This window comes from Mastomys coucha, unplaced genomic scaffold (genome assembly GCF_008632895.1).
Source record: "Mastomys coucha isolate ucsf_1 unplaced genomic scaffold, UCSF_Mcou_1 pScaffold1, whole genome shotgun sequence".
NCBI lineage: Eukaryota > Metazoa > Chordata > Mammalia > Rodentia > Muridae > Mastomys > Mastomys coucha.
In genome coordinates this window covers 27,955,770-27,973,920 of record NW_022196891.1, presented here as the reverse complement: position 1 = coordinate 27,973,920, position 18,151 = coordinate 27,955,770, and the positions used below count along the sequence as shown (strand labels likewise).

The 18,151-nt window shown below is 44.8% G+C and overlaps 2 protein-coding genes and 1 long non-coding RNA gene across 17 annotated transcripts in view; 1 reads left to right on the top strand and 2 right to left on the bottom strand.

Moving 5' to 3' along the window:
* The window catches only part of Fam72a (family with sequence similarity 72 member A), a 24,083-nt gene extending 19,534 nt beyond the window's left edge, over positions 1-4,549 (bottom strand). For all 4 annotated transcript variants that reach the window (XR_004121984.1, XR_004121988.1, XM_031381887.1 and 1 more), the window contains exons 1-2: positions 3,157-4,549; positions 1,300-1,377 (exon numbers count right to left, since the gene is read on the bottom strand). Coding sequence is in view for 2 of the 4 variants with exons in the window: in XM_031381887.1 (XP_031237747.1) it covers positions 1,300-1,377; positions 3,157-3,308 (230 nt within the window). In the remaining 2 variants the exon portion in view is untranslated. The remainder of the gene's footprint in view (positions 1-1,299; positions 1,378-3,156) is intronic.
* Positions 4,550-4,618: 69 nt separating this feature from the next.
* Srgap2 (SLIT-ROBO Rho GTPase activating protein 2) overlaps positions 4,619-18,151 on the top strand; it is a 232,036-nt gene continuing 218,503 nt past the window's right edge. For 9 of the 12 annotated variants that reach the window (XM_031381757.1, XM_031381723.1, XM_031381767.1 and 6 more), the window contains exons 1-2: positions 4,639-4,774; positions 6,450-7,130. In XM_031381757.1, the coding sequence (XP_031237617.1) occupies positions 7,064-7,130 (67 nt within the window). In that variant the 5' untranslated portion in view covers positions 4,639-4,774; positions 6,450-7,063. Of the gene's footprint in view, positions 4,775-5,592; positions 5,709-6,016; positions 6,094-6,449; positions 7,131-18,151 lie in introns of those variants that run through there. The other 3 variants (XM_031381730.1, XM_031381738.1, XM_031381747.1) reach the window with 3 other exon arrangements.
* On the bottom strand, positions 13,060-15,272 carry LOC116098909. Its single transcript, XR_004121995.1, has 2 exons — positions 15,239-15,272; positions 13,060-13,217 (listed from the first exon to the last, which is right to left on the bottom strand). It is a non-coding gene; the product is annotated as an uncharacterized LOC116098909 (long non-coding RNA).

Below are 18,151 nucleotides of genomic sequence, written 5' to 3'. Positions count from 1 at the left end.
GAGGGAGGGAGGGAGGGAGTGTGAGTGAGGAAGGGAGGGATGGAGGGAAGGAGGGAGGAAGGGAGGCAATGAGGGAAGGAATGTGAGTGAGGAAGGGAAGGATGGAGGGAGGGAGGGGGGAAGAGTTAAATAAGGAGCTGGTATGGTGGTTGGTGCACACAATCCCAGCACTCAGTGGCCGAAGCAAAAGGAAGTGCCAGAAATTAGAGGCTCTCCTAGGCTACACAGTGAATTCAAGATCAGCCTGAGTTACAGAATAAGTTCCTGTCCCAAAAAGAAAAAGATTTTTAGCATTGTGGCACATGCCTTTAATCCTAGCACTCCAGAGGCAGAGACAGGCAGATCTCTATAAGGCTAGCCTGGTCTACAAATTGAGTTCCAGGACAGCCAGGGTCACACAGAAAAACCTTGTCTTAAAACACCAAAACCAAAACCAAAACCAATAAATAAATCAATAAAATAAAAATCGAACTGTACAAGTTTCCTAACTTTAGAGGCTTACAGTGTTTATTCAAGAGCATACAGAAAGCAAGGCTAGGGTGGGGCTCGGATTTAATTTATACGTGGGGCCAAGTAGTAAGATTGTGTGCATGCATGTAAAAGCCACAAGTCAGTCTAGGGTTTAGTTCTCCAGGGGCCTTGCACCTTTTTTCTGAGAAGAACTGAAGTCAGAACTGAAGTCTGAGGCTTGTCAGTTAGGCTAGGCTGGCTGTTGAGGGAACTCCTTGGATCCTCCTGTCTCCAGATCCCCAGAGCTGGGGCTACCACATCCAGGTCGAACTCAGAGCCTCACATTTCCACAGCAAGCATGTTACCACTTGAGCCATCTCCCCTGCTCTCTGATTTTTAGGAGTGTAAATCCCATTGTTACCTCTTAGATTACACAGGTTTTCTGGCGAACAGATATTTGCAAATACACTTTGAAAAACTACAAATCATATTTGTAAAGTATCACAAAGACTCTTTTAAAACAATGGTTCTAGGACTGGCAAGATGGCTCAATGGGTAAAAACTCTTCCTTCCAAGCCAGAGGACCCAAGTTCAATTCCTGGGTCCCCTGTGGTAGAATGAAAGAACAAATTTTCACAATGTCATGTCACACACATGTTACACACACATATCCATGTACATAAATAGATAAGTGTAATTAAAAAATAGCTCTACAAAATACATGTTCTTTTAATGGCTCAATGCCTGAGTTATATCAATGCTGATGCAGCCTACAGAATTTTTCTGTGGGTTTTTATGTCACTCTCTACCTTCCAAAATCAGGCTATCAACAACAGTGCCACAAATTACCATTTCAAACATGCGATGTCCTTCAGCTTACATTTGCAGATTCCTGTGAAATAGCATCTTCCAATGAAATCCACTGTGCTGGAGGATAAAAATAGTTTACAGTCACATATACCAAAGCTTTTAATTCTAAAATGAGATAAAAATTTAGAGGACTCTCTAAAAATTGTGTGTGTGTGTATGTGTGTGTATGGCTGTAGTGATAGAACTCAGGACCTTATGAATGCTAGGCAAGCATGCTACCATTGAGCTATATTCCAAGGATTCCATCTTTCTTTTAAGTATGCACAGTTTATAAGTATTAAATATGGTCACATCGTTGTGGGATGACTCTTCAGACCATTTTCATGTTGTAAAACTGAAACTCTATACTTATTGTCTAACAACCCCCAATTTCCCTCTCCCCCACATCTTAGCTATCACTATAGTCCTTCAGATACTTCATATAAACAGTCATACAGTACTTACTGTTTAGTTACTGTTTGTCCCATTTAGCATGATGTACTCAAGGTTCAGCCCATTACAGCCTGTGACAAGATTGCTTTCCTTTAAGGCAACCTTCTGGGTACCCACTTACTAGATGAGTCAATGGAAAATTAGACTATTTCTATCTCTGAGATTGTGGCTGCAGCTGCTATAAATACAAGATGCTCATCTGAATTCTTTGGGTGGATACCTAGAAGTGGAATTAATATGGATCACATGGTAATTCTGTAGTTAATGAAGAACCAACAAGTTATTTCTCTATAGCAGCTTTACCATTTCACAGTCCTGCAGCCAGGGCCCTGATTTTTCCACAGTACCCCAATGACACTTTTAGTTGTGATTTGGCACAAATTTTTTAAATGTAGAGGCGAACACACTCTCAAATATAAGCATAGTTCATTTTTGTAAGAGTTGGGTAATATCTGTGCTTACTATAAACACATGTGGCAGATTGACTCCTCTTGCAGAGGACTGCGGGGCACTTCCCAGCACCCACATCAGGAAGCTCACACACAACTTCCCAATCCAGAGGACCTTCCATCTCTAGCCTTGAGGGCACCTGTGCACGTCTACGCCTCCTCGAACATACACACACGTACACATAGTGACAAAATAATAAAATAAATCTTAAAAACCAATGCATTCACTGACCCATACCCATCTTGGCACATGACTCCACTGTGATTATAACTCCAACAGAGAAAAACAAACAATACAAAAAAACAAACCTGATTCTATGCTTGACTCCAACATGTAACAACCCAACCTGAGATTTCCTTATGACCACAGATGTTGTAGAGATAGGATCTTTCAAATTCTTGTGTGAGCATATCTAACTAAAACAACACTGGATCACAGAACCTTTGGGACATTTGGTTCTATGATTTTATTATCTAGTGCTATTTCATCATACAAGTGCACATACACAAAATAGCACCTCATTTATCTCTGTAATAAATGATGACTTCTTAAGCAAATTCACAAAAGATTTCAAGGGGATGAAGAGGCTATATATAGCTTTACTCCCCTACATTTTAAAATGTTTAAACTTACTATATTAATCATGAATTTCACTTCCAAGTGGCTGTTAAAGACTTGCTTCAGTGAGCAAGGGTGTTTGGACATGGCACTGAGCCTTGAGAGTCAACATAAGGGATGCACAAACACATGACTCTAAGTGCTGGAAGCATGACCTCAATACTGACCACGTTGGGTAAACCACAGACTTTGTCCAGACAGTCTGCCCACTTAGATAAACTCCAAGGGAATCATCAGACTGATGGAAGTGGCTGGAACACCAAATGATAACTTTGACTCTCAGAGACCCATGCGATCCACTTACTATCCAGTTAAAGGGCCACCCATAAGACTTACTTGGTAGGAGGGATGTCTGTAGAGTAAAGGTCTACGTCAGTATCAGCCAGCAAAACAGCCTTCATTCCCCTAGAGCTGAGAACTTGTTTACAGAATTTGCAACACAGGATGGATACACATCGGTCCTTGAAAGTGCAGTTGTTGGTAGACATAGCGTCCCACGTAGAAAGAGGTGCAGAATTTTGAAAGGGGAAACTTTGATTTCCTCAGGCTAACAATCAAGACAGAAGGCCTTGCGTTCTCTAAGTTCTAAAACTGGGAAGAGCGTCCTTATTTTCCTGGTGGGAAGCTAAAAATTAGTATTTATCGAGTAGGAAGAGCAAATTTTACTTCTTTTTGACTTGGGGAGGGAAGGAGTTCAAGGTGGGGAGAGACAAGTGGAGGTGAAGGGAAACTTCGCAACAGGTTTTTACTTTCTATGGTCTTCAAGAATCTTCTGCTCTCCAGCTCCGACCCTGGCCCCGGAATTGGGCGATTTCCCAGTTCCCAGCGAGCCTTTAAAGCCTTCCCCTTTAAAGCCTCTCGGACCACTCCCAGCACGAGCCCCGCCCGCGGAGCGCTCCGATTTCTGCTCTGCTCCACGCGGCTTCTTCGTAGGGTTCAACGCCCCTCACTCAGCCCTTTCCACGCGGGCTCTGGCCCGGTCCCGCGCCCTCTGCTCCGAGCTCGCCCGCGGGCCCCGTCCCTTGCACCGCGGCTCTCGGCGTCCTCTTCACCCCCAGCTCTCGCACTTGCAGCCGGTAAGCCGTCAGGTCTCTCCCACCGCGATCGTTCGGAAAGTGAGCGAGGTGGAGGGGAGAGACCTCGGAACGGGGTCAGTGCCCGCTGGAGTCCGCCACCGAACACGCCGGGTTTTGCTCTTTCTTCCGCTTTCTCTGCTTCTTCTAACCCGCTGTCAGTTTGAATTGCCTGCGCCGAGCACGGATTGGGAGGACTAGAATTTGCCCCAGTCCCACATTGGAAGGCCAGGGGCCTTCTCCTGACGTGAGCTCCGAGGCCACGCCCCAGTAACGGTGCCCGATATCAGATCGGCTCTCTGATTGGTTAGGATTAGCTCAGCTTCTAAGCTCATTGGCCAGCATCTGCTTGGGCGTAAACCCTCCTTTCCCCCTGTGAACTTGGAAGACACACCCCGAGTCTCTTATTGGTTGATACGCTACTGCGGCGGCCGGTATCTACTGCTTATTGGCTGAACTTCCCTCCTCCCTTTCCCGGTCCGATTGGTCCCGTCTTCTCTTGAGAGTTTGTGTTTGGTTGTCGCTTCCATTTTATCCCGCCCATCAGTTCTACTTTAGGCTTCCACAGGCCGGGGAGGAGCTCACTCTGGGACTGCGCCCGGGCAGCTAGTGGTCGCCACACCTCTAAGTTTCGCCAGCCCCGCCTCTTACTCGGGCGTCTATGGATCAGTTATTTCTATTGGCTCCAGGGCCCGTCAGTCGATAGGAGGCGGGCCGTGATTGGCAAAGGGGCGGGTCCTGCTTCCCGGCGGGGTCTTGCGGAGTTGGCGGAGTCTCCTTAGGGAACTGGGGGGCCGAACTGCGTAGAAGAGGGTGGCGGGGAGGAGATCGGTAAGTGGGAAGCGGAACCTTGGGCCTGGGACTCGTCTCGGCAGAGCCAGGTAAAGGCTCCTTTCTCCCCTTCCCTCCCCGTACGCCCGGCTGCTGCTCCGAGCGAACCAACCGGGACTGGGCGGGTGGACGCGTTGCGGATGCTGCTTTCGGGAACGCCGCCTAAGCGGTTGCCGCCGCCCGCGGGGCTCACAACCGCCCTCCCCGGCCCTCCAAATCCCCCGGTGCAACCCATAATACTTCTCAGGACTGTTCATCTCTCCGCCCATCCTTGCACTGCCGAGGACTGTCCTCATGCGGCGACACCGCCCTCCCGCAGCCCCTCCACTGCCTCTGCACACGGTTGGCCGGGTTCACCTAGGGGCCTCGTCGTAACGGTCCGCTGGCCTCGTCCCTGCTCTCCCAGCCTTGGCTGCCAGCCCAGGACCCGGAGAGATGGGGTGTCCTCGCGGCTTGCAGGGCGCTCTCTCCGTCCAGCCCTCCAGTCTGTGTCTGTCTGTCTGTCTGTCTGTCTGTCTGTCTGTCTGTCTCCCGGGGCTTCTCCACCCACTCTGATACCCAAACCTCATGCTGGTCCCTCAAGTTGCCAACCAACCGCCTGTACTTCAACGTCGCAGTCCACCGCGGTTTCTCTCACTGCCTCGCCCCCCAAAGCCGTCCTCTCGGCGCCCTCTCTGGTCGTCCAGGCTTGGGCGGCTCGAGCCGGCCCGGGCTCTCTCTCTCTCCCGCCTCAGGACCCCACCTCACGCCCGCCTCCCGCTTCCTGTCCTCCCGCACCGCGCGGCCTCAGCTCGCTCTTCCTGCGCGCGGCCCTTCCTCCAGCCGCCGGGAGTAGGCGACACTGCCTGGAGCCGCCCGTACGCCGGCGGGGACAGGGCGGCCTAGGAGGCAGGGGCCCGCCGCGGCATTGGAGCTCTCCCCTCAGCCTCCCGGCCGCCTCCCGGAGCGACTTATCACTGATGCCTCCCACCCGACTGGGATTGGGTGCGGTATTTGTGATCCCTAAGCTTGGGGGACAAAAAATTCCGGGGGGTGCCACTTAGAGTCACCCTCATACCTGGCTTGGGGGAGGCGACCATTGCCTGCCGCCTCCCATCTCCGGGTTTTCCCGGTTTAGACCCTCGCCTCTAGCCCGTTTCCTGCTTCTGCCGACCACATTGTTTTCCTGGATGTCCCGTGCGGAGCGGGCCCTTCCTGCAGCGTCTCCCCCTTCAGCCCCCCCCCCCCCCCGTCTTGCTGCCAGGAGAAGCTAGTTACCAAAAACAAAACAACTGGGAGGAGGGGTGGCAGGGGAAGAAAAGTTGTGCCCGTCTGGTTTGTCCCCTCCGGTATTGATCCTGTAGATGTCTGGGAGGTGCCCCAGCCGGAGGTCAGGGGCCGCGTCGCGGGCTAGGCGGGAGGACCCCTCTGGGGCTATCTGGGCTGGGAAAGCGGCGAGGTGCCGCAGTCCCCACCCGCAGCTCTGCTTTCCCGCCGCAGTCTCTGCCCGGAGCACGCGCTGCCGGCTGCTCCAAAGTGTTCTCTTTCTGCCTTAAAACAAAATCTGTAGGGAGCCTTTTTCCTCCCTACATCGCCACGCCGGGTCTTCGGGCCGAGCGGGCGTTGTTAGGCCAAGATGAATGGGCCAAAGCTGGACTTGGAGTGTCATCCCCGACCCCACCCCTGTTGCGATTAGGATCTGCCCTCGGACTGATCGCCCCCTCCCCCCTTTTCTTGCATTTACAGGCTAGTGAGCCGGAGCAAAGGACTTCCGATCCACTCTGCGCTGCAGCGGCACCCTTTTGGGATTTGATTTGCAGCATCTTTGAGCTGGTACCACAAAAAAAAAAAAAAAAAAAAAAAAAAGAGAGAGAGAGAGAGAGAGAGAGAAAATCCCGCGAAGAACGCCTAGCCTTCCCTTGGCACCCTAAGACAAACCCACTCCCTCCTAGGGACACAGCTGGGCGCGTCCACACCCCCGCATCCCCTACACCATGTTGTGCGGAAGGACTTCCACTCCCCGCCTGTGTCGTTGATGTCAGACCCCAGGCCAGCCTCCGGGCGCTGCAGTTCTCCTGGTTAATGCTGCGGCTGTGGTTAGGGCTTTAGTACATAAGCCAGCCAGCCGCCGCCGCCGCCCCCCGCTTCCCCACCCCCGGCCTCAGCGCCCACAGTCTGCATGTGTGTGCGGTAGCCGGCTGCCCATCCCGCCGCTCGTGTTCTCCTGGAGCTCTGGATACCACCGACGGGCATTTCTCTGCCCGGGGGAGAAGTGGCCTTGGAGGAATTGATATCAGTGGTTGGATTTTTCCCGTGGATCTATCAATTCACAATTCGGATTTGGAAGAAAGAAGGAAAACATGACGTCTCCAGCCAAATTCAAAAAGGATAAGGAGATCATCGCAGAGTACGATACTCAGGTCAAAGGTAAGGATTTTGAAAATTAGCATAAAGCATATGTTCTGCAGACTGGTGAAGCATGCGTTTCCACCCCAGTTTTCAGGGCGTTTGTTTCTTGGGTGGAGCAGATGGCAAGTTGACCCCAGAGGTGGTTTCATAGGTGGATCAGAGCCTTGGAATGATCAGCAGTCTCAGGGGCCACAGGCACTGGAAGTGGGCTTTAGGAATATCTTTGTGGGGCTGCCCATTAATTTGGCAGTTCTTTCCCAAAGGCTGGGCAGGGTTGGGGAGGGGCAGGACGTTCTTCAGAGAGAGGGAGAGAGAGAGAGAGAAAAAAAAAAAGCTGCAATTTGCCTTTGGGTGTCTTGAGTCAAGCTTCCTTGAAGGACAGCTGAAATCTGACAGGTGTTTGGACATTTATTTCAAAGGTTGTAGAGTAGTCCAGATGGAAAGGCAACCTTGAGAAGGGTATACCATTTGGAGAGACCTGGGAGAGGTGGGGTTTTTCCGGTGTACTGTATTAAAGCTTGAGATTTGCCAAGACATTGGATTCAGGAAGTCCCTAGCCATATTAGGTGTGCCTAGTACTCGCCTGGCCCGTGGTCACCCTGCATACAATCAAACATCGCAGACCAGAAAGCATAAGGCCATCCAAACTGGTTTCCACCCTCATCTAAACCTTAACAGAGTTGGGCTGTTAAGGTTTCAGAGTGGTTGCTGAAACTGGAAAATAGGAGGACATAATTGTTTAACCCTCCTGCGTTGTCGCCCTGTGCTCCAGGATACATGCTTTTTAAAGGTCCATTTCCTTTCAGCAAAAATGCGAAGGGGTAAGGCAGAATGTAGACCTGGGGAAACCCAAGTGTTGTCTCCTCATCTAGTCTACTGCTTAAATTGGCTTCTCAGATCAAAACCTATACCCACATGGCTGAGCCTTTCCCTTAGGAGGTGTCAAGCCTGTGAAGGAGCCCTAGCCTGGGCTTGTGCAAGGCACTGCCCCTTTCTGACCAGTCTCTGGGAAGAGCCATGTGGCTCCAGTTCATTGAGACCTTAGCTGGGAAGTGGGAGAGGTGGGTGGCCTTGAATGTTACACCACATGGTTGGAGCTCTGGGTTTTTCCTTTGTTTCAGAGTAGAGCGGGAGGGGTCCCTACTCCATTCTCTGCACCAATGCAAGGAGACCTTTTCCTATCTTAGAGGGCTTGGGAAAGGCCATGTCTCCCTCTGATGACTGCCTTGGATGTGGGTTAGAGGAAGAGTGTGAAATGAGTAGCCCCTTTTATTCTTGGAAGGTTGAAAGGCAGTTTGAAGTCATAATTGTGTCTTCAGGATTTTTTTTTTTTAAATATGTATTATCAGTTGGGTCAATGCTGGAGGTGCCCTAAGGGACCTTCAATCCACTTGATTGCAAATATTGGTCAGATTTATTGCAAGGATGGGGTAGTTGGATGCTGAGAGCTTCAGTTAGATTGGAATTGACAGAGGTGAGGTTTTGAGTTATAACTGAGGTCTTGGCCTCTTGTCATTATTCATAATCCCAGCCTGTTTTTGTAAACAATGGCCACTGGTCTCTATGTCCTGTCCAGATGCAGCGCATTTCTGCCCTTGTAATGTTCCCCCTATGGTTTTAGCAAGATATATCATTAAAAAAAAAAAAATACATCCTATTCTTAACTGTTGCCATAGGGAGTGTTAATAACTTTGACTTTCCCAGGTGGTTCTCCAGCAACACACATCTGACTAGGATGAAAAGTGACTTTTATATGTTGGTGATTTTTTTTTTTTTGAAGGTTCAGGGCTAACAGGTATCAGAATTTGCTGATTTTTTAAAAATTGGTAAGAGGCTTCTCATGAGTGTCTCAAAAATGAAATACTTTGCATATTTACAAATATTGCTCGTTGAGATGATGTAATGCAGTTAGCTATTTGGAGTTTCTCTTCAACCCTGCCACAGACTAGAGACCGGTTTTTTGTTTTTTTGAATTTTGTTTGTTAGTTTGTTTTATTTTGTTTTGTGTCAATATTTTTCCATTGACTCTATTCAGGGTGTAGAATTTGGTAGGTGGCTGACCCTGAGTTCTCACTCAAGGAGGTGCCGGTGAATGCTTTTGCAACTGATTTGGTTTAGTCTCTCTGTTTACAGCTGAGGAGGATATAGAGAACTGGAGAGGTTTGTTCAAGGTCACACAGCTAGGTGGTAGCAGGTCTGAAGGTAGGAGTAGTTTTATGGACTTCCGTACCTTCCCAGTGAAAATATCATCGGCTCATGGTGAAAACAATTCTTAAGGCAAACGTGTGTGATCTATAATAGTGATGTATAGCAGCCATGTGCTAACAGTTTACTTTGGGTGTTCATCATGCTCCATGGCATCCCAATGAGTGGTCTATGTAATTGTCACATCTCTCCAGGAAGTATTGCCATCTGAGGAAACTGAGGCTAGGAGAGGGTAACAACCCTTCCAAGGTCACACAGTCAAAAGTGGCATCTTTACTTCCTTGTTTTATTTATTAACTATTTGGTTGCGTGCTTAGTATGTGTTCCAGGCCTTTCTACATCAGTCAAGAAGACAGAATGCCAGACCCCTATGGAGCTTACATTTCTAGAACCATACTCGTGATGGAAGACTATATAATTTGAATTCGCAGGACCTTGGGTTGGGGTTGGCCCTGTAGCTTACTATCTTACCTCCTATTAGAATTAAGAATTCCAGATTTTTTTTTTTTTAATTGTGTTCTGTTTGTTTGTTCATTTTGCTTCTTAGAGACAGGGTCTCAATGTGTAGGCCATGGTAGCCCGGAATTCAGTCTGTAATTCAAGTTGACCTTGAATTTATGACAGTCTTAAGTCAGCCTCGTGAGTCTGGGAATACAGGTGTGAACCCCTACCCTCTACAAGTAGAGTTTCCGAGTTTTATGCATTCTGTGGAAGGAACTCATGGTGCTGCCAGAGTTACTTCTCTTATAGATTATTTTTTTTTTTAAATATTGTTGGGCAGTGGTGGCGCATGCCTTTAATCCCAGCACTTGGGAGGCAGAGGCAGGCGGATTTCTGAGTTCAAGGCCAGCCTGGTCTACAGAGTGAGTTCCAGGATAGCCAGAACTACGCAGAGAAACCCTGTCTCAAAACAAACAAACAAACAAAAAAGGTTATACAGCCATCAATTTGGTGTGGCTGTTATAAAGGTGTTGGAGGCAGAGAATCCAGGTTTAAACGTTTGTTCTACTGTGTTACATATCTTGTCTGAATCTCAGTTTCTTAATTGGAAAATTGGCAAAATAGTGTGCATTTCCTCTTCTGTGAGGAATAAAGGAGCTAGCTAGTCTGCAGATTTCTTGTAGCTCAGTATCCGGCGCCTGTGAGTATTGAATGACTGTATAGTCTACTTGCCAATTAGTCAGGCTGCCTTGAGGGTTCACCCTCTAAGCACCAGCTGTTAAGTGATAGGAGACCAGAGTAGAAATGAATCAGTTCTAGCTGAAGTTTGTTGAAGAGTAACCATATGTGTCATGTGCCTGTCATTTAAATCCTTTGGCCAGTCGTGGTGGCTCATGCCTGTAATCCTGGTACTTGAGAGGCTGAGGCAGGAAAACTTTAAAAGTTTGAGGCCAGCCTGGAGTAAAGTGAGGTCCTCTTTCAGAAACACAGTACAACACAACACAATACAACACAACAAAACAAAAACAAAATAAACCCATCGCCACTAAAAATCTCCCATACTCTTTGAACATTAATTTCCTTTTATGCATGAATAGGTAGACTGTCTGAAAATATTGTACGGATCTCTGCTTTTTTAGTCAGAATTGTTTGCACCAAGTAGACTTTTAGTAGACTTCGGAGTCTCTTCTATCATTTTGTTCTCTTCTGTTATTATTCCTTAAAAGCACCTGCTTGCACGTGCTGTGAGGAATTTCTGAGGTTTCAGCAGCAGTCCTACCTCAGCGTGGTTTTCAGGGGCAGGAGCAATGCTCCCTTAGTCAGTCTGATATGTGGCCTTGTTAAAAAACCACCACTGTTTCTGCTTTGTGGGTGTTTGAATTCCTTTGAAAAGTTCATGTCTTTCAGTGTCCAACCCAAAAGCACTAATCTACTTAGCCTTCTTGCATAGGTTTTTTTCATTTATAAAATGCTTTTATATACAGGAATTTCTGGAAATTCTTGACAGCCTCGATGAGATTCATGATTAGAAACTGGTAGATTTGACCTCTAGCCTGTTAGCATCTTTGCTGGCTCTTAAGCACTGGATAGTGAAGAGTGGGACATAGAATAGAGATGATTATCTCAGTGGGACTTGGGTGAATTCATATTTCTGCCCACAGTACCTCTAGGTCCTTAATTAGATGTTAAGGGTTTTCTTCCCCCTCCCCCTCTATTACTTCAACTTTGTGCACCACAGAGCTAAGAAATAAAATTATCATTTTTATGTTTTGAAACAGGGTCTTTTGTTGTTGTTTTTTGTTTTTATTGAGACAGGGTGTCTTTATGTGGTTCTGGAACTCTGTATAGACTACGATGGCCTCAAACTCAATAATCTGCCTAGACTGAGTCTTATTATATATAACCCAGGTTGGAAGAACTCACAGTGATTGTCCTACCTTAGCCTCCCAAAAGTTGGGATTACAGTGTATACTATTATAGTCAGAGAGAAATGAACTTTTTATAATTTGCACCTGGAGCATTTTGATAGGAAAAGAACAAATCAGGTTCTTAGAACAGTTAACTCTTTTGGTACCCTTTGGGAGCTGGAGATGAGATTTCAACTCTAGCCATATTGTATGTGCACTCATGCTTGGGAATGCCAATTGGGGGTATTAAACAGGCTTGTTCTCAGGGGAGGGCTGATAAGTTCCTAGCTTATGCCAGCAAAGGTCTTTTCCCTAAAGTGTCTTTCCTCCCAACCTCCACCCACTTACTCCCCAAGGGAACTTTAAATATAATCAGTTTGTGAAGAGCTGCAGTAAACCATCTCTTTAGAATCCCCGAACAGATGTCATCATCTGAGTGCTCTTGCCTCATTTAGGGAACACAGAGACTCAGCGATGATGTGGACTCCTAGAAGAAAATGAAACTCCTTGGGAAATTCAGGCACCCAGAGTTGCAGGGCACTGAAGGAATGCTAAGGAGCTAGGCCATGCCATGTGACTTTGCAAAACAGCAGTGAATGGGAGCTGCCTAGGACTCCTTACTCTTGCCCTGTCAGGTACTCATCTCTAGGAGGGATAGGACAGAGATTTCCTTGGGAGAAAGCCTTTGGGATCTCATTGATTTTATACCACTCAGGCTGAAAGCCGAAGATCAGCCCTTGTGAAGTTTATAGAATATGACCTGGCTTGGTATATTTTCAGCATCAGCTAGCTCCCAGATGCTGACTTTTCAATCCTACTGTCTGCCCAGTGTGGTCCCCGTAGAGCTCCCCTTCTGCAATAAAGCCTTTCTTTAGGGGAGTCGTGTCTACCCCACATCCTAGACTTTTGATGGCTACACTAGGAAAATACTGCATCATGCTGATAGGAAAAACAGTTGGTGTACGATTTCTAGTAATAAAATTCAAGAGAACCGTTAACTTCAGTGGGTAATCTCAGAAAGTTACTTTTGAAGAAACTTAGTTTGAAAATAAATAAGGAGAGCTTTAAAAATTGTAGACGAATACCTTTGATGAGAATGTGTAGAAGCTCTCATTTCCTTTTTTAAACTGTGGTTAAATACACGTAAGTTTTTTATATTAGCCATTCTTGAGTGTACTGTTCAGTGTCATTAACTATGTTAACATTGTTTTACAACCATTATCAATCATCTATCCATACATACAACTCTTTTCATTTTTGCACACTAGAAGCTCTGTACTTACCAAATAGTAACCCTGTATTCTGTACCATCTCTTGCTCTAGGCCCTCACTCCTCTATTTTCTGTCTCCAACTCTAGGCACCTCATATAAGTGGAATCATACAGCACTTACGCATTTGTGACTGGCTTATTTTACTTAGTGTGTTGTCCTTAAGGCTCATCCATGTTGTCATGTGTTTAAGGTAGACTAATACTCCACTGTGTGACTGTATCTGTCACATTTTGTTTTTCAGTCATTTGTTGATGGGCACTTGCTTGCTTCTACTCTTTACCTGTTGGAATAATGCTGCTGTGAACATAAGTGTTTTCTTACTCTATTTTTAAAATTTAACATTTTCTATATTTGTATGTATGCGTGTTTTGCATGCATATATGTCTTTGTGCCACATATGTGCCTGGTACCTGCAGTGGCAAGAAGAGGGTATTGAACTGTAGTTATAGAAGGTTGTGAGCCATCATGTGGGGACTGGGTATCAAACCTGAGGTCTCTGGAAAAGGAGCTGAGCTATCTCTCCAGCCCCTAAGATTTTCTTTCTTTCTTTTTTTTTTTTTTAAAGATTTATTTATTTATTATATGTAAGTACACTGTAGCTGTCTTCAGATACACCAGAAGAGGGTGTCAGATCTCATTACAGATGGTTTTGAGTCACCATGTGGTTGCTGGGATTTGAACTCAGGACCTTCAGAAGAGCAATCAGTACTCTTAACCACTGAGCCATCTCTCCAGCCCAGATTCTCTTTCTTAAGACATGTCCTATACCAATATTTTATAAGCCTGCACATCCATATTTTTATAATCACTATTTCAATAACTTTTAGAGTTAAAGTTTCAATATATGCATTTTTTTTGTAAATTATGAATATGTAGCTATGTTCTTAATATGAGCATTGTATTTTATTAACAATAAACATTTTATACTTTTTAGTAATTATATTAATTAAAACATTTTCTATATCTTAAACATTTGCTGAATTGTTTTGTTTGTTTAGAGACCAGGTTTTTCTAGATAGCCCTGGCTGATCTTGAACTTTCAGTATGTACGAGGCTAGCCTCAGACTTGCAGTGATCTTCCTGCCTCTGTCTCCTGAGTGCTGCTGGGATTACAGGTATAAGTCACCATTGCTAGCTTGGTTTTGTTTTTAAGTTTTAAAAGACATTTAATAAGCTGTATATATTTAAAGCATAAAATTTAGGGCTGAGGATGTAGTTTAGTTGCAGAAAGCTTGCCTCATATCCATTAAAACTGTGGGTTTGATTCTTAGCACCCCTGAGTTTGATCTCCAATGAACACTCCTTTAGCCTGGTATGGTAGTGTGCAGGCTTGCAATCCTAGCACTCTGGGAGGTGGAGGTGGGAAGATCAGGAAGTTCAAGGCCCTCCTTGGCTGCGTAGCCAGTTTGAGGCCAGCCTAAGCTACGAGACACTCTTATCATTAAAAAATTTAAAAAGTATGTAATTTTACGTATCTATTTTACGTATTAGTGCTAAGATAGTAAATGTAACCAAATGTTAGTATAATTTGCCCTTATGTCTTTTCATAATATAATATTAAAAAAAGAGAACTGTAATAATCATGCATGGGAAAACAGATAAAAGGTAAGTTAAGACAAAAAGGTAAAGCTAGGAATTACCAAGTTTTAAAAAGTAATAAATAATACTGCAAGTTACTGAAACTGGTTCCGAGAAAATTGGTTTAACCTTAATGATAAAGAGCAAAAAGTGAACTGTCTCTAGAGGATTGGTTGGGTTAATAATTTTATCTCAGCCATTACTTTATTTTTAGGAGAGAGTGTACAACAGAGAGAGAAGAAAGGAGAATATTGGCCTTGTTAGGAGCTGACAAATGACAATATCTATTTTCCTATAGACCCCGCTAGAACCAGCCCCTGGGGCTTTATACCTCTATAGAAGGGGTCATAAGTGAGCCAGATGCCAAGGGGAGGGGACTCCCATGGGAGATCCTTTTTGAAGACTATGGATATGACATTTCCCCTAATGGCTGCCTGCTGAATAGAGACCAGCTTTTTTAGGTAGACATGAACTCTGTCTCCATCTGGTTACAACCTACCATTCCAACTATACCTTTTGGACTATCAGAGAACTGGAGACCTGTCTGGACTGCTTGTTGTTCCTTTAACGTATTCACTACTAGCTCCAATATTGTTTGGGATTCCCGTGCACTCGGCATTATCCCAAATACTTTATATTTCATAATCCTTACACAAGGTATATATTACTGCCATCACATTTAGTTAATGAAGAAACTGAGATGTAGTTCATTTGGTGGCTTACCCAGAGTCTGCCCCCTGTGAATGTTCTGTTCCCCTGCAAACAGGCACTAGAACTTTGGTTGTCATCGAGTCTGAGTTCTGATTGCTCTCATGGAATGTTCCTTTCTCCCTGCCCAGCCCTACATGTTCATCTGCTGAAATGCCACTCTTCTAGTCTCATCTATTCGGGATGCTTTCTGTGCTCATTAAAACCAGAAGGACTCGATTTCACCCACATAGTACTTCTCAATAGATCTCTCAGGAGATTGATTTTGTACTTTGTACTACCTTATGTTTTGAATATTTGTATTTCAGTCTTCTGCTAGGAGTTACTGTTCTTTTTTTTCTTTTTGTGTGTGTGATGAATTTATATATGTGTTTGTGAATGAATGGGTACATGTGTTAGTGTGTTGATGTCAGGAATCTTCCTGATTGCTCTTCTGCTCTATTCTCTTTAGGCAGTCTCTTAAACCCACAGCTTGCTGATTTAACTAGTCTCACTAACCTGCTAGCTCCTTGGAACACCTGTTTTTCAAAGCTGCAGTTAACACACACGCAGCCTTTACATGTGTTCTGGGAACCTGAGTTCTGGGCCTTTTACTTCTAAGGCAAGCTGTGACTGCTGGGCTATCTCTCTCGCCCTCTTGGCCTTTTGAGATGTAGGGTCTTCAGGTTGGCCTCAGACTTAGGATTCTCTTGCCTTAGCTTCCTTTGTGTGGGAATTGTAGGTGTCTGCCACCCTAACAGCTTGTGGAAATGTCTTACTCAGTGTTGTCTTCTTTAATGCAAAGAACACAGGTGTTGGAGTTATATAGGTGTTGGAGTCTTATATCACCTTTTTGCTCATTACTGAAGTTCTGTTCCAAGCATCTTCTATTGTGATATGTAGTGAAGGCTTACCTTATTGTTATTACAAGTGTACTATAAAAACATTAACTCAATATATGACGATTATTAAATGCTAAATGAATAGCTCTTATTATGAGTCCTTTCACATAGGAAAGATGTCTAGAATATGATTATAACCTAAATGGTGGATTTTAGTGAATATTTATTGACTATGATGATGAATGAGTAAAAGGATGATCTAGAAATATACTTTCTTTTACAAATAGTTTTTAAGTTTGACCTTGATAAATCACTGAAGTGATTAGAAATGAACACTCATTATTCTGCTTAGGTCATGGCATGTAAGGTGGGTTACAGTTGTGATTTCCTGTTTATCCTCTTCACATTTCATACTGCTGCAGAACCGAACTGTCGCTAGCTTCTGTGCTATCATGCTAAGGCATGCTTTGTTCATGTTCTGTTCTCTCCTAGAACTGGCTTCTCTTCCTTGGTAAGTTTGCCTGTCCTTTGAAGCTCAGCTTAGACACAGTCACCTCCTGGAAGCCTTCCCTGCTTCTCTGCGTATTTCTGCCCACTTTGATTTGCATGTGTGCAGCTTCCAGCACATGCTAAGCACTTTAGAAATATTTACAAATTAGGGCTTGAGAGATGGCTCAGCTGTTAAAGGCTAGACTCACAGCCAAAAACTATTCAAAAACTAAACTGAACTGTTGTCTGAGTTGAGGTTGGATGTGACATAATGCATGTCACCACACTTGTGCATTTTTCCTCTCTGTTGCAAAAAAAGCACACTCCTTTCCATAATGTTACTTGAAATTCAACATAGATTAGACATTGTGAATGTTGTCATTTCATAAGGAAAGGCACTGATGACTCAGCATGATGCAGCTCCCCAGCAAGTGAGAAATGGTTTTTATTTGTTACACACACCCTTATCCTCCTTTGAATCTAATGTCCTAGAACTATTTGAGCTGTTCAATCATATATCCTACCTTGTAGGAGGGGAGAGAAAAGCCAGAAAAGATTTTATTATTATTATTATTATTATTATTATTATTATTATTATTACAATTATTATTAACAGTGTCTTGCTTTGTAGTCCTGGAACTCACTATGTAGTTCAGGCTGACCCGGAACTTGTAGTAATACTTATTCCTCATTCTCCTGAGTGCTGGGATTATGAATGAGAACCACTGTACAAGAAAAATATTTAGTGTGATATTCTCAGGAGTTCAAAATAAAAAAAAAAAAAGTTAAGCCTTTTTTGTAGTTGAAGCAAAATACATTCTGTACTTACCCAGGACTTATTAGTCATTTTAAACAGATATTCAAAATTCCAATTTGAGAAGTTTTGGTTTGTCTTGACAAGGAGTTTAGAGCATTAACTTCCAGAGGAATTGTTAGATTCTGTTTCAAAGCATGGGTTTTGCAAGAGCTGTTACCTGGCTGAAACAGCTGCATGGGCTGCAGCACATGGGGAGGAAAAGTCCAAGGGACAAACAGGAAAGCTCTCTTCCTTAGTGTTTCAAGTCAGTTGGTATTTAGTAGCCTTGACCTTATTTGTGCATTGTGAATGGATGGTCTTAAAATTGAAATATATATTCCTGAGGAAGGAAAACAGCTAGGATGTGTGCCGCTTTCTTTCTTTCTTTCTTTTTTTTTTTAAGGAGACCATCTGTTGGTAGAAGGTAGAACCTCTCCCCACCAATCTGTTTTGCGTTAAATGCATTAATCAGTAGGTAGGTAACTCGAAAGGCTTTGTGGAAGTTGGCATTATCTGTGCTTGCTGTAAGGCCAGCTTGTGTAGTTAGAATCAAGACTCAGAAGGCAGGGTCTGAATGTTCTCCCTGGGGAAGGCTGCCTCAGCCTTGGGTCGCTGAGATGGCAAGGACTCCACAGGATGCTAGAGCACAGAAAACAAAGGGACCCAGAAAGATGGTGAAACTTGTCAGGACATGTCATGCCAGGAACTTTAAAAAGAAAATCCTGTTTCTGAAGAAATTAAAAAAATTCTCTCCCTCTCCCTTTCTCTCCCTCCCTCCGTGTCCCTCCCTCCCTCCCTCCCTCCCTCCTTCCCTCTGTCTTC